The sequence below is a fragment of the Eucyclogobius newberryi genome, unplaced genomic scaffold, assembly GCF_026437365.1.
Source record: "Eucyclogobius newberryi isolate DKJ021-1_F unplaced genomic scaffold, fEucNew1.0.hap1 SCAF_14, whole genome shotgun sequence".
Classification (NCBI taxonomy): Eukaryota; Metazoa; Chordata; class Actinopteri; order Gobiiformes; family Gobiidae; genus Eucyclogobius; species Eucyclogobius newberryi.
In genome coordinates this window covers 3,567,039-3,580,194 of record NW_027315768.1, presented here as the reverse complement: position 1 = coordinate 3,580,194, position 13,156 = coordinate 3,567,039, and the positions used below count along the sequence as shown (strand labels likewise).

At 40.6% G+C, this 13,156-nt stretch overlaps 1 protein-coding gene across 1 annotated transcript in view; it reads left to right on the top strand.

The window, feature by feature from the left end:
- The window catches only part of itga4 (integrin alpha 4), an 87,379-nt gene that overhangs the window by 25,665 nt on the left and 48,558 nt on the right, over positions 1 to 13,156 (top strand). Inside the window, exons 6-11 of the mRNA XM_072444182.1 lie at positions 2,177 to 2,244; positions 2,528 to 2,660; positions 3,540 to 3,625; positions 3,702 to 3,764; positions 5,319 to 5,459; positions 12,761 to 12,869. Of these exons, the coding sequence (XP_072300283.1) occupies positions 2,177 to 2,244; positions 2,528 to 2,660; positions 3,540 to 3,625; positions 3,702 to 3,764; positions 5,319 to 5,459; positions 12,761 to 12,869 (600 nt within the window). The remainder of the gene's footprint in view (positions 1 to 2,176; positions 2,245 to 2,527; positions 2,661 to 3,539; positions 3,626 to 3,701; positions 3,765 to 5,318; positions 5,460 to 12,760; positions 12,870 to 13,156) is intronic.

Genomic DNA, 13,156 nt, shown 5'->3' with positions numbered 1-13,156 from the left:
GTTCAAAGTGTATTTTCATTGTTATTTATTTCTGTAACAAAGACAAACATTTGTCAATGTCCATGTCATGCTCTCTGTTGTTACAGGAAACAGTTTTACTTTTACAATGTACAATACCTCAAAATAATCATAAAATAACAAAATATAATATACATAAACAAATTTGTGACAGACATGTGTGTTTGTTCTCTTAGAACGTTTTTAGATTAAGCAAAAGTGTCATTCTTAACTCTCCTGGTGATCCCTTTGTTTCGATTAGCATATTAGCATACTAATGTTAGCATAGCACAAAGTTACAATAAAACAACAACCAGGCTTCAACTTCATAATCTTACAGACAATTTCGGCCTAAACTGTCCCTCTATTGCCTTATTCATGTTCACAGTTCCCATATAAACATTTGTTTTACCACTTTACCTGTAACAAAGACAAACATTTGTCAATGTCCATGTCACGCTCTCTGTTGTTACAGGAAACAGTTTTACTTTGAGCAGACGCCCCAGATACGGAGATAATAGAGCTCCCCTTGTGGTGTGGCATAGGAACTACACTAATGCAAATCAAAGCGAATTGAACACAGTCTGTCTTTCTAAAACAAACAAAAATTATATTAAATCAATAATAACATGAAATAAAATACATTTCGGGGGGTGCCCTATTCGCTAGTCCCACATTCACATGGAGTGTTGTTTGGGTTCGTGCCTCCTCTGTCTCTCCTCTAGAGTTCACATGGAGTGTTGTTTGGGTTCGTGCCTCCTCTGTCTCTCCTCTAGAGTTCACATGGAGCGTTGGTTGGGTCTGTGCCTCCTCTGTCTCTCCTCTAGAGTTCACATGGAGCGTTGTTTGGGTTCGTGCCTCCTCTGTCTCTCCTCTAGAGTTCACATGGAGCGTTGTTTGGGTTCGTGCCTCCTCTGTCTCTCCTCTAGAGTTCACATGGAGCGTTGGTTGGGTCTGTGCCTCCTCTGTCTCTCCTCTAGAGTTCACATGGAGCGTTGTTTGGGTTCGTGCCTCCTCTGTCTCTCCTCTAGAGTTCACATGGAGCGTTGGTTGGGTCTGTGCCTCCTCTGTCTCTCCTCTAGAGTTCACATGGAGTGTTGTTTGGGTTCGTGCCTCCTCTGTCTCTCCTCTAGAGTTCACATGGAGCGTTGGTTGGGTCTGTGCCTCCTCTGTCTCTCCTCTAGAGTTCACATGGAGCGTTGTTTGGGTTCGTGCCTCCTCTGTCTCTCCTCTAGAGTTCACATGGAGCGTTGGTTGGGTCTGTGCCTCCTCTGTCTCTCCTCTAGAGTTCACATGGAGCGTTGGTTGGGTCTGTGCCTCCTCTGTCTCTCCTCTAGAGTTCACATGGAGCGTTGTTTGGGTTCGTGCCTCCTCTGTCTCTCCTCTAGAGTTCACATGGAGCGTTGGTTGGGTCTGTGCCTCCTCTGTCTCTCCTCTAGAGTTCACATGGAGCGTTGTTTGGGTTCGTGCCTCCTCTGTCTCTCCTCTAGAGTTCACATGGAGCGTTGGTTGGGTCTGTGCCTCCTCTGTCTCTCCTCTAGAGTTCACATGGAGCGTTGGTTGGGTCTGTGCCTCCTCTGTCTCTCCTCTAGAGTTCACATGGAGCGTTGTTTGGGTTCGTGCCTCCTCTGTCTCTCCTCTAGAGTTCACATGGAGCGTTGTTTGGGTTCGTGCCTCCTCTGTCTCTCCTCTAGAGTTCACATGGAGCGTTGGTTGGGTCTGTGCCTCCTCTGTCTCTCCTCTAGAGTTCACATGGAGCGTTGTTTGGGTTCGTGCCTCCTCTGTCTCTCCTCTAGAGTTCACATGGAGCGTTGTTTGGGTTCGTGCCTCCTCTGTCTCTCCTCTAGAGTTCACATGGAGCGTTGGTTGGGTCTGTGCCTCCTCTGTCTCTCCTCTAGAGTTCACATGGAGCGTTGTTTGGGTTCGTGCCTCCTCTGTCTCTCCTCTAGAGTTCACATGGAGCGTTGGTTGGGTCTGTGCCTCCTCTGTCTCTCCTCTAGAGTTCACATGGAGCGTTGGTTGGGTCTGTGCCTCCTCTGTCTCTCCTCTAGAGTTCACATGGAGCGTTGGTTGGGTCTGTGCCTCCTCTGTCTCTCCTCTAGAGTTCACATGGAGCGTTGTTTGGGTTCGTGCCTCCTCTGTCTCTCCTCTAGAGTTCACATGTGTGTGTTCTGCACAGATCACCAGAAGAAGTTTGGGGAGGACTACGGCTCCTGTCAAGCTGGTATCTCCAACGTCCTCACGCAGGTCAGTGTGCTCCGCTGTGTCCACCTCTCTCCAGGTCAGTGTGCTCCGCTGTGTCCACCTCTGTCCAGGTCAGTGTGCTCCGCTGTGTCCACCTCTGTCCAGAATATAATCATGTCCATAACCTGCCTCTGAAGACAGGATATAGCCTATGATAATATTACACTATTCTTAGTCTCGTCATCAGTAGCACGTGTCAGAGGAGGTTTAGTGGTTCATATGCAGTACCACACAAAGCAGGCTAATGCTAATGCTAATGGCACCTGGTGTGTATTTAACCCCCCAGGACCTGATCGTCATGGGGGCCCCGGGGACATCGTACTGGACCGGCTCAGTCTTGGTCTACAATACGTCCAGTGGAGTCCTGTCCTCCTACGTGGATGACCACTCTGCCACGGTCAACTTCGGCAGCTACCTGGGTAAGCCCCGCCTCCAGCAGGATAAATCCACCAATGTCCATGGATTCTGAATGACCATTTTGGACTAGCTATTATTTGTCTTTTTTTCTACAAAATATTTTAAACATGTTACAACATTTATTTTCTCATTTTTCTCCTGATCAAAAAGCAACAAATACAATTGCTGTTAGTTTTGATACTTGAGAAAATACTTTTACTTTTGGTTTTATAGAATAATAACTCGACTTAAAGGTGCATTAAGTAACTTCAGTAACGCATCACACCACAAGTGTGAGTGACGCCGGCGTGACCCTCAGGAGCCAGATGAATCCCTCCAAGAGCCAAAAACACTCTGAATTTCCTCGATCTGTGATGTCACAGATAAATCATCAAACTTCTGCCTCAAATCACGATCATCACAACTCAGTGGCTGCATTAGCATGTCAAGGAAAGCTAGCATTTGTGTTACTCACCTCTGCAATTCCCTCTGCAGCCAGTGGGTGGAGCCTAAAGTCAATTCTTGATGCGGGAAAAGCCAGAGTCATGAAGAAATGAAAAAAAAAAAATTAAACAATTCTAAAACATGAGATTCCAAAGCTCCTCACAAGAGGGTGTTTAATAATAACAATACAAATAATGCATCATATTTCATGAATACTTAAGAAGGATTCAGGCTGAGTAACTTACCCGTAACCCTAATCCAAACTCCAAGCCTGAATCATTCCTAATTAACTACTTGTTCATTATGCATGCATTGTTAAGGCTAATAAGGTGTAGTAATATAGTGGAACTCAAAAAGCAACAAAGCAATAACGTGTTCTGGGAGCTCCATAGTCCTCCTCATAATCAATGACTCTCGTCTGGTCTCAACAGTTTAGAGCTGAACATTGTGTATTTCAGGTTACTCTGTGGGGGCGGGGCACTTTCTCAGCTCGTCCTCGGTGGAGGTGGTGGGGGGAGCGCCTCAGCACCACCAGAGGGGAAAGGTAGAGTCCTAAAGTATGTTAGGACCACCTCCTCTTCTGAGGAGCCTCTAAAGTGTCCTCTGTGTTTGTGGAGCAGGTCTTCATCTTCTCTGTGGATCGCAACATGCTGAAGGTGCTCGCCAACGTGTCGGGCAAAGAGGTCTGCACCACCCGCACCACCCGCACCACCACCCGCACCACCACCCGCACCACCACACGCACCACATGCACCACCCGCACCACCCGCACCACCACACGCACCACCACACGCACCACATGTACCACCCACACCACCCGCACCACCACACGCACCACACGCACCACATGTACCACCCGCACCACCACTCGCACCACCACCCGCACCACCCGCACCACCACCCGCACCACCCGCACCACCACCCGCACCACCACCCGCACCACACGCACCACCACCCGCACCACCACCCGCACCACCACCCGCACCACCACCCGCACCACCCGCACCACCACCCGCACCACACGCACCACCACCCGCACCACCCGCACCACCACCCACACCATCCGCACCACCACCCACACCACCCGCACCACCCTCACCACCCGCACCACCACCCACACCACCCTCACCACCACCCACACCACCCGCATCACCCACACCACCCGCACCACCACCCTCACCACCCGCACCACCACCCTCACCACCCGCACCACCACCCACACCACCCGCACCACCACACGCACCACACGCACCACCCGCACCACCACCCACACCACCCGCACCACCACCCACACCACCCGCACCACCACACGCACCACACGCACCACCCGCACTACACTACTGCATACTTAATTTAAAAATACTGCACATTAAAAACACACTTAGACCTTGCAGCCTCTAAATAATGCACTTTAACCAATACATTCAGAATAAAATATTTTCCATAACCTACCTCTTCATTGCAGATGATATACTATAATACTGTACTATATTATATACTATAATACTGTACTATATTATATACTATAATACTGTACTATATTATATACTATAATACTGTACTATATTATATACTATACCACTGTACTATATTATATACTATACTACTGTACTATATTATATACTATACCACTGTACTATATTATATACTATACTATACTACTATACTATATGATATACTATACTACTATACTATATTATATACTACTATACTATATGATATAATATACTACTGTACTGTATTATATACTATACTACTATACTATATGATACTATACTACTGTACTATATTATATACTATACTACTGTACTATATTATATACTATACTACTGTACTATATGATATACTATACTACTATACTATATTATATACTACTATACTATATGATATAATATACTACTGTACTATATTATATACTATACTACTGTACTATATGATATACTATACTACTGTACTATATGATATACTATACTATTATACTATATGATATACTATACTACTATACTATATGATATAATATACTACTGTACTATATTGTATACTATACTACTGTACTATATTATATACTATACTACTCTATTATGCTACTCCATACTACTTTATATTACTCTATAGTACTATATACTAATCTATACTACAAGATACTACAAATTCTGGCATTTTACAGAAATGTTGTTCACTATGCCCTGTCCCCTGTCCCTGTCCCTGTCCCCTGTCCCTGTCCCTGTGTGTTCCAGCTGGGCTCGTACTTCGGGGCCAGTCTCTGTGTGCTGGACCTGAACGCAGACGGACTGTCAGACCTGCTGGTGGGCGCTCCCATGACAACAGGGACGTACCGCGAGGAAGGGCGTGTCCACGTGTACCTCAACCAGGGAGAGGTCAGTAAAGTGATCGCCTCCCACAGTCACTTCTGTCAAATATGATCCATGATGTGTTATGTTATGTAAAGTGCTGCTGTAAAGTGCTGATGTAAAGTACTGCTGTAAAGTACTGCTGTAAAGTACTGCTGTAAAGTACTGCTTTAAAGTGCTGCTGTAGACTGCTGCTGTAAAATGCTGCTGTAAAGTACTGCTGTAAAGTACTGCTTTAAAGTACTGCTGTAGACTGCTGCTGTAAAATGCTGCTGTAAAGTACTGCTGTAAAGTACTGCTGTAAAGTACTGCTGTAGACTGCTGCTGTAAAGTGCTGCTGTAAAGTACTGCTGTAAAGTGCTGCTGTAAAGTGCTGCTGTAGAGTGCTGCTGTAAAGTACTGCTGTAAAGTACTGCTGTAGACTGCTGCTGTAAAGTACTGCTGTAAAGTACTGCTGTAGACTGCTGCTGTAAAGTACTGCTGTAAAGTACTGCTGTAGAGTGCTGCTCTAAAGTGCTGCTGTAGACTGCTGTAAAGTGCTGCTGTAAAGTGCTGCTGTAAAGTACTGCTGTAAAGTGCTGCTGTAAAGTGCTGCTGTAAAGTACTGCTGTAAAGTACTGCTGTAAAGTACTACTGTAGACTGCTGCTTTAAAGTACTGCTGTAAAGTACTGCTGTAAAGTACTACTGTAGACTGCTGCTGTAAAGTACTGCTGTAAAGTACTGCTGTAAAGTACTACTGTAGACTGCTGCTGTAAAGTACTGCTGTAAAGTACTGCTGTAGACTGCTGCTGTAAAGTACTGCTGTAAAGTACTGCTGTAGAGTGCTGCTATAAAGTGCTGCTGTAGACTGCTGTAAAGTGCTGCTGTAAAGTACTGCTGTAAAGTACTGCTGTAAAGTGCTACTCTAAAGTGCTGCTGTAGACTGCTGTAAAGTGCTGCTGTAAAGTGCTGCTGTAAAGTACTGCTGTAAAGTGCTGCTGTAAAGTGCTGCTGTAAAGTACTGCTGTAAAGTACTACTGTAAACTGCTGCTTTAAAGTACTGCTGTAAAGTACTGCTGTAAAGTACTACTGTAGACTGCTGCTGTAAAGTACTGCTGTAAAGTACTGCTGTAAAGTGCTACTCTAAAGTGCTGCTGTAGACTGCTGTAAAGTGCTGCTGTAAAGTGCTGCTGTAAAGTACTGCTGTAAAGTGCTGCTGTAAAGTGCTGCTGTAAAGTACTGCTGTAAAGTACTACTGTAAACTGCTGCTTTAAAGTACTGCTGTAAAGTACTGCTGTAAAGTACTACTGTAGACTGCTGCTGTAAAGTACTGCTGTAAAGTGCTGCTGTAGAGTGCTGCTATAAAGTGCTGCTTTAAAGTACTGCTGTAAAGTACTACTGTAGACTGCTGCTGTAAAGTACTGCTGTAAAGTACTGCTGTAAAGTACTACTTTAGACTGCTGCTGTAAAGTACTGCTGTAAAGTACTGCTGTAAAGTACTGCTGTAAAGTACTATTGTAGACTGCTGCTTTAAAGTACTGCTGTAAAGTGACCCTGACCACTTGTGAGTAAAGTACACATGTTGAGTAAAGTACATGTTGAGTAAAGTACACATGTTGAGTAAAGTACTCATGTTGAGTAAAGTACTCATGTTGAGTAAAGTACACATGCTGAGTAAAGTACACATGTTGAGTAAAGTACTCATGTTGAGTAAAGTACACATGTTGAGTAAAGTACACATGTTGAGTAAAGTACTCATGTTGAGTAAAGTACACATGTTGAGTAAAGTACACATGTTGAGTAAAGTACTCATGTTGAGTAAAGTACTCATGTTGAGTAAAGTACACATGTTGAGTAAAGTACACATGTTGAGTAAAGTACTCATGTTGAGTAAAGTACACATGTTGAGTAAAGTACGCATGTTGAGTAAAGTACGCATGTTGAGTAAAGTACTCATGTTGAGTAAAGTACACATGTTGAGTAAAGTACTCATGTTGAGTAAAGTACGCATGTTGAGTAAAGTACGCATGTTGAGTAAAGTACTCATGTTGAGTAAAGTACTCATGTTGAGTAAAGTACACATGTTGAGTAAAGTACTCATGTTGAGTAAAGTACTCATGTTGAGTAAAGTACACATGTTGAGTAAAGTACACATGTTGAGTAAAGTACTCATGTTGAGTAAAGTACGCATGTTGAGTAAAGTACTCATGTTGAGTAAAGTACGCATGTTGAGTAAAGTACTCATGTTGAGTAAAGTACACATGTTGAGTAAAGTACACATGTTGAGTAAAGTACACATGTTGAGTAAAGTACGCATGTTGAGTAAAGTACTCATGTTGAGTAAAGTACACATGTTGAGTAAAGTACTCATGTTGAGTAAAGTACACATGTTGAGTAAAGTACTCATGTTGAGTAAAGTACGCATGTTGAGTAAAGTACTCATGTTGAGTAAAGTACACATGTTGAGTAAAGTACACATGCAGAGTAAAGTACACATGTTGAGTAAAGTACTCATGTTGAGTAAAGTACACATGTTGAGTAAAGTACTCATGTTGAGTAAAGTACTCATGTTGAGTAAAGTACACATGTTGAGTAAAGTACACATGTTGAGTAAAGTACTCATGTTGTATAAAGTACACATGTTGAGTAAAGTACGCATGTTGAGTAAAGTACTCATGTTGAGTAAAGTACACATGTTGAGGAAAGTACTCATGTTGTATAAAGTACACATGTTGAGTAAAGTACGCATGTTGAGTAAAGTACTCATGTTGAGTAAAGTACACATGTTGAGTAAAGTACACATGTTGAGTAAAGTACTCATGTTGAGTAAAGTACGCATGTTGAGTAAAGTACTCATGTTGAGTAAAGTACGCATGTTGAGTAAAGTACGCATGTTGAGTAAAGTACGCATGTTGAGTAAAGTACGCATGTTGAGTAAAGTACTCATGTTGAGTAAAGTACACATGTTGAGTAAAGTACTCATGTTGAGTAAAGTACGCATGTTGAGTAAAGTACTCATGTTGAGTAAAGTACTCATGTTGAGTAAAGTACGCATGTTGAGTAAAGTACTCATGTTGAGTAAAGTACGCATGTTGAGTAAAGTACTCATGTTGAGTAAAGTACGCATGTTGAGTAAAGTACGCATGTTGAGTAAAGTACGCATGTTGAGTAAAGTACTCATGTTGAGTAAAGTACGCATGTTGAGTAAAGTACTCATGTTGAGTAAAGTACACATGTTGAGTAAAGTACACATGTTGAGTAAAGTACACATGTTGAGTAAAGTACTCATGTTGAGTAAAGTACACATGTTGAGTAAAGTACTCATGTTGAGTAAAGTACACATGTTGAGTAAAGTACACATGTTGAGTAAAGTACTCATGTTGAGTAAAGTACGCATGTTGAGTAAAGTACTCATGTTGAGTAAAGTACGCATGTTGAGTAAAGTACGCATGTTGAGTAAAGTACGCATGTTGAGTAAAGTACTCATGTTGAGTAAAGTACACATGTTGAGTAAAGTACTCATGTTGAGTAAAGTACGCATGTTGAGTAAAGTACGCATGTTGAGTAAAGTACGCATGTTGAGTAAAGTACTCATGTTGAGTAAAGTACGCATGTTGAGTAAAGTACGCATGTTGAGTAAAGTACTCATGTTGAGTAAAGTACGCATGTTGAGTAAAGTACTCATGTTGAGTAAAGTACACATGTTGAGTAAAGTACACATGTTGAGTAAAGTACACATGTTGAGTAAAGTACTCATGTTGAGTAAAGTACTCATGTTGAGTAAAGTACACATGCTGAGTAAAGTACACATGTTGAGTAAAGTACTCATGTTGAGTAAAGTACACATGTTGAGTAAAGTACTCATGTTGAGTAAAGTACTCATGTTGAGTAAAGTACACATGTTGAGTAAAGTACACATGTTGAGTAAAGTACTCATGTTGAGTAAAGTACACATGTTGAGTAAAGTACACATGTTGAGTAAAGTACACATGTTGAGTAAAGTACTCATGTTGAGTAAAGTACACATGCTGAGTAAAGTACACATGTTGAGTAAAGTACTCATGTTGAGTAAAGTACACATGTTGAGTAAAGTACTCATGTTGAGTAAAGTACTCATGTTGAGTAAAGTACACATGTTGAGTAAAGTACACATGTTGAGTAAAGTACTCGTGTTGTGTAAAGTACGCATGTTGAGTAAAGTACGCATGTTGAGTAAAGTACGCATGTTGAGTAAAGTACTCATGTTGAGTAAAGTACACATGTTGAGTAAAGTACTCATGTTGAGTAAAGTACTCATGTTGAGTAAAGTACACATGTTGAGTAAAGTACTCATGTTGAGTAAAGTACACATGTTGAGTAAAGTACTCATGTTGAGTAAAGTACACATGTTGAGTAAAGTACACATGTTGAGTAAAGTACACATGTTGAGTAAAGTACTCATGTTGAGTAAAGTACACATGTTGAGTAAAGTACTCATGTTGAGTAAAGTACACATGTGGAGTAAAGTACACATGTTGAGTAAAGTACTCATGTTGAGTAAAGTACACATGTTGAGTAAAGTACTCATGTTGAGTAAAGTACACATGTTGAGTAAAGTACTCATGTTGAGTAAAGTACACATGTTGAGTAAAGTACTCATGTTGAGTAAAGTACTCATGTTGAGTAAAGTACACATGTTGAGTAAAGTACTCATGTTGAGTAAAGTACACATGTTGAGTAAAGTACGCATGTTGAGTAAAGTACTCATGTTGAGTAAAGTACGCATGTTGAGTAAAGTACGCATGTTGAGTAAAGTACACATGTTGAGTAAAGTACACATGTTGAGTAAAGTACTCATGTTGAGTAAAGTACACATGTGGAGTAAAGTACACATGTTGAGTAAAGTACTCATGTTGAGTCAAGTACACATGTTGAGTAAAGTACTCATGTTGAGTAAAGTACACATGTTGAGTAAAGTACTCATGTTGAGTAAAGTACACATGTTGAGTAAAGTACTCATGTTGAGTAAAGTACACATGTTGAGTAAAGTACACATGTTGAGTAAAGTACTCATGTTGAGTAAAGTACACATGTTGAGTAAAGTACACATGTTGAGTAAAGTACACATGTTGAGTAAAGTACTCATGTTGAGTAAAGTACACATGTTGAGTAAAGTACTCATGTTGAGTAAAGTACACATGTTGAGTAAAGTACTCATGTTGAGTAAAGTACGCATGTTGAGTAAAGTACTCATGTTGAGTAAAGTACGCATGTTGAGTAAAGTACTCATGTTGAGTAAAGTACACATGTTGAGTAAAGTACACATGTTGAGTAAAGTACACATGTTGAGTAAAGTACTCATGTTGAGTAAAGTACACATGCTGAGTAAAGTACACATGTTGAGTAAAGTACTCATGTTGAGTAAAGTACACATGTTGAGTAAAGTACTCATGTTGAGTAAAGTACTCATGTTGAGTAAAGTACACATGTTGAGTAAAGTACACATGTTGAGTAAAGTACTCATGTTGTGTAAAGTACGCATGTTGAGTAAAGTACGCATGTTGAGTAAAGTACGCATGTTGAGTAAAGTACTCATGTTGAGTAAAGTACACATGTTGAGTAAAGTACTCATGTTGAGTAAAGTACTCATGTTGAGTAAAGTACACATGTTGAGTAAAGTACTCATGTTGAGTAAAGTACACATGTTGAGTAAAGTACTCATGTTGAGTAAAGTACACATGTTGAGTAAAGTACACATGTTGAGTAAAGTACACATGTTGAGTAAAGTACTCATGTTGAGTAAAGTACACATGTTGAGTAAAGTACTCATGTTGAGTAAAGTACACATGTGGAGTAAAGTACACATGTTGAGGAAAGTACTCATGTTGAGTAAAGTACACATGTTGAGTAAAGTACTCATGTTGAGTAAAGTACACATGTTGAGTAAAGTACTCATGTTGAGTAAAGTACACATGTTGAGTAAAGTACTCATGTTGAGTAAAGTACTCATGTTGAGTAAAGTACACATGTTGAGTAAAGTACTCATGTTGAGTAAAGTACACATGTTGAGTAAAGTACACATGTTGAGTAAAGTACTCATGTTGAGTAAAGTACACATGTTGAGTAAAGTACACATGTTGAGTAAAGTACTCATGTTGAGTAAAGTACTCATGTTGAGTAAAGTACACATGTGGAGTAAAGTACACATGTTGAGTAAAGTACTCATGTTGAGTAAAGTACACATGTTGAGTAAAGTACACATGTTGAGTAAAGTACTCATGTTGAGTAAAGTACACATGTTGAGTAAAGTACTCATGTTGAGTAAAGTACACATGTGGAGTAAAGTACACATGTTGAGGAAAGTACTCATGTTGAGTAAAGTACACATGTTGAGTAAAGTACTCATGTTGAGTAAAGTACACATGTTGAGTAAAGTACTCATGTTGAGTAAAGTACACATGTTGAGTAAAGTACTCATGTTGAGTAAAGTACTCATGTTGAGTAAAGTACACATGTTGAGTAAAGTACTCATGTTGAGTAAAGTACACATGTTGAGTAAAGTACACATGTTGAGTAAAGTACTCATGTTGAGTAAAGTACACATGTTGAGTAAAGTACACATGTTGAGTAAAGTACTCATGTGGAGTAAAGTACTCATGTTGAGTAAAGTACACATGTGGAGTAAAGTACACATGTTGAGTAAAGTACTCATGTTGAGTCAAGTACACATGTTGAGTAAAGTACTCATGTTGAGTCAAGTACACATGTTGAGTAAAGTACTCATGTTGAGTAAAGTACACATGTTGAGTAAAGTACTCATGTTGAGTAAAGTACACATGTTGAGTAAAGTACACATGTTGAGTAAAGTACTCATGTTGAGTAAAGTACACATGTTGAGTAAAGTACACATGTTGAGTAAAGTACACATGTTGAGTAAAGTACTCATGTTGAGTAAAGTACACATGTTGAGTAAAGTACTCATGTTGAGTAAAGTACGCATGTTGAGTAAAGTACTCATGTTGAGTAAAGTACGCATGTTGAGTAAAGTACTCATGTTGAGTAAAGTACACATGTTGAGTAAAGTACTCATGTTGAGTAAAGTACACATGTTGAGTAAAGTACGCATGTTGAGTAAAGTACTCATGTTGAGTAAAGTACGCATGTTGAGTAAAGTACACATGTTGAGTAAAGTACACATGTTGAGTAAAGTACACATGTTGAGTAAAGTACACATGTTGAGTAAAGTACTCATGTTGAGTAAAGTACACATGTTGAGTAAAGTACACATGTTGAGTAAAGTACTCATGTTGAGTAAAGTACGCATGTTGAGTAAAGTACTCATGTTGAGTAAAGTACACTTGTGAAACAGGCGGAGCTGCTGGAGGCGGACTTCATGCTGTCGGGCAGTGAGGCGTACGCAGCTCGGTTTGGGGAGGCCATCGCTGACCTGGGAGACCTGGACGATGACGGGTATCCAGGTAACCGCTGACCGGTCCAGACTGTTGAATCACAATATACTGCAGGTCATCATCACTCTACACTTCACTGTAAACAGGAATGTTGATGTTAAACTACAATTGTGGAAACAGATTGACATTTACACTCCTGTGTACGTGACATTAGAACCCCACATGTGTAAGTCAGTCTTCATTTTGCAAATAAAATGAGAATAAGTACAGGAATGTGGGCGGGGATAGGGGATAGGTGAAAAAGGAATTTTCAGAACACACAAAATACAACTCTGAGTGAACTAATGATGAAGACA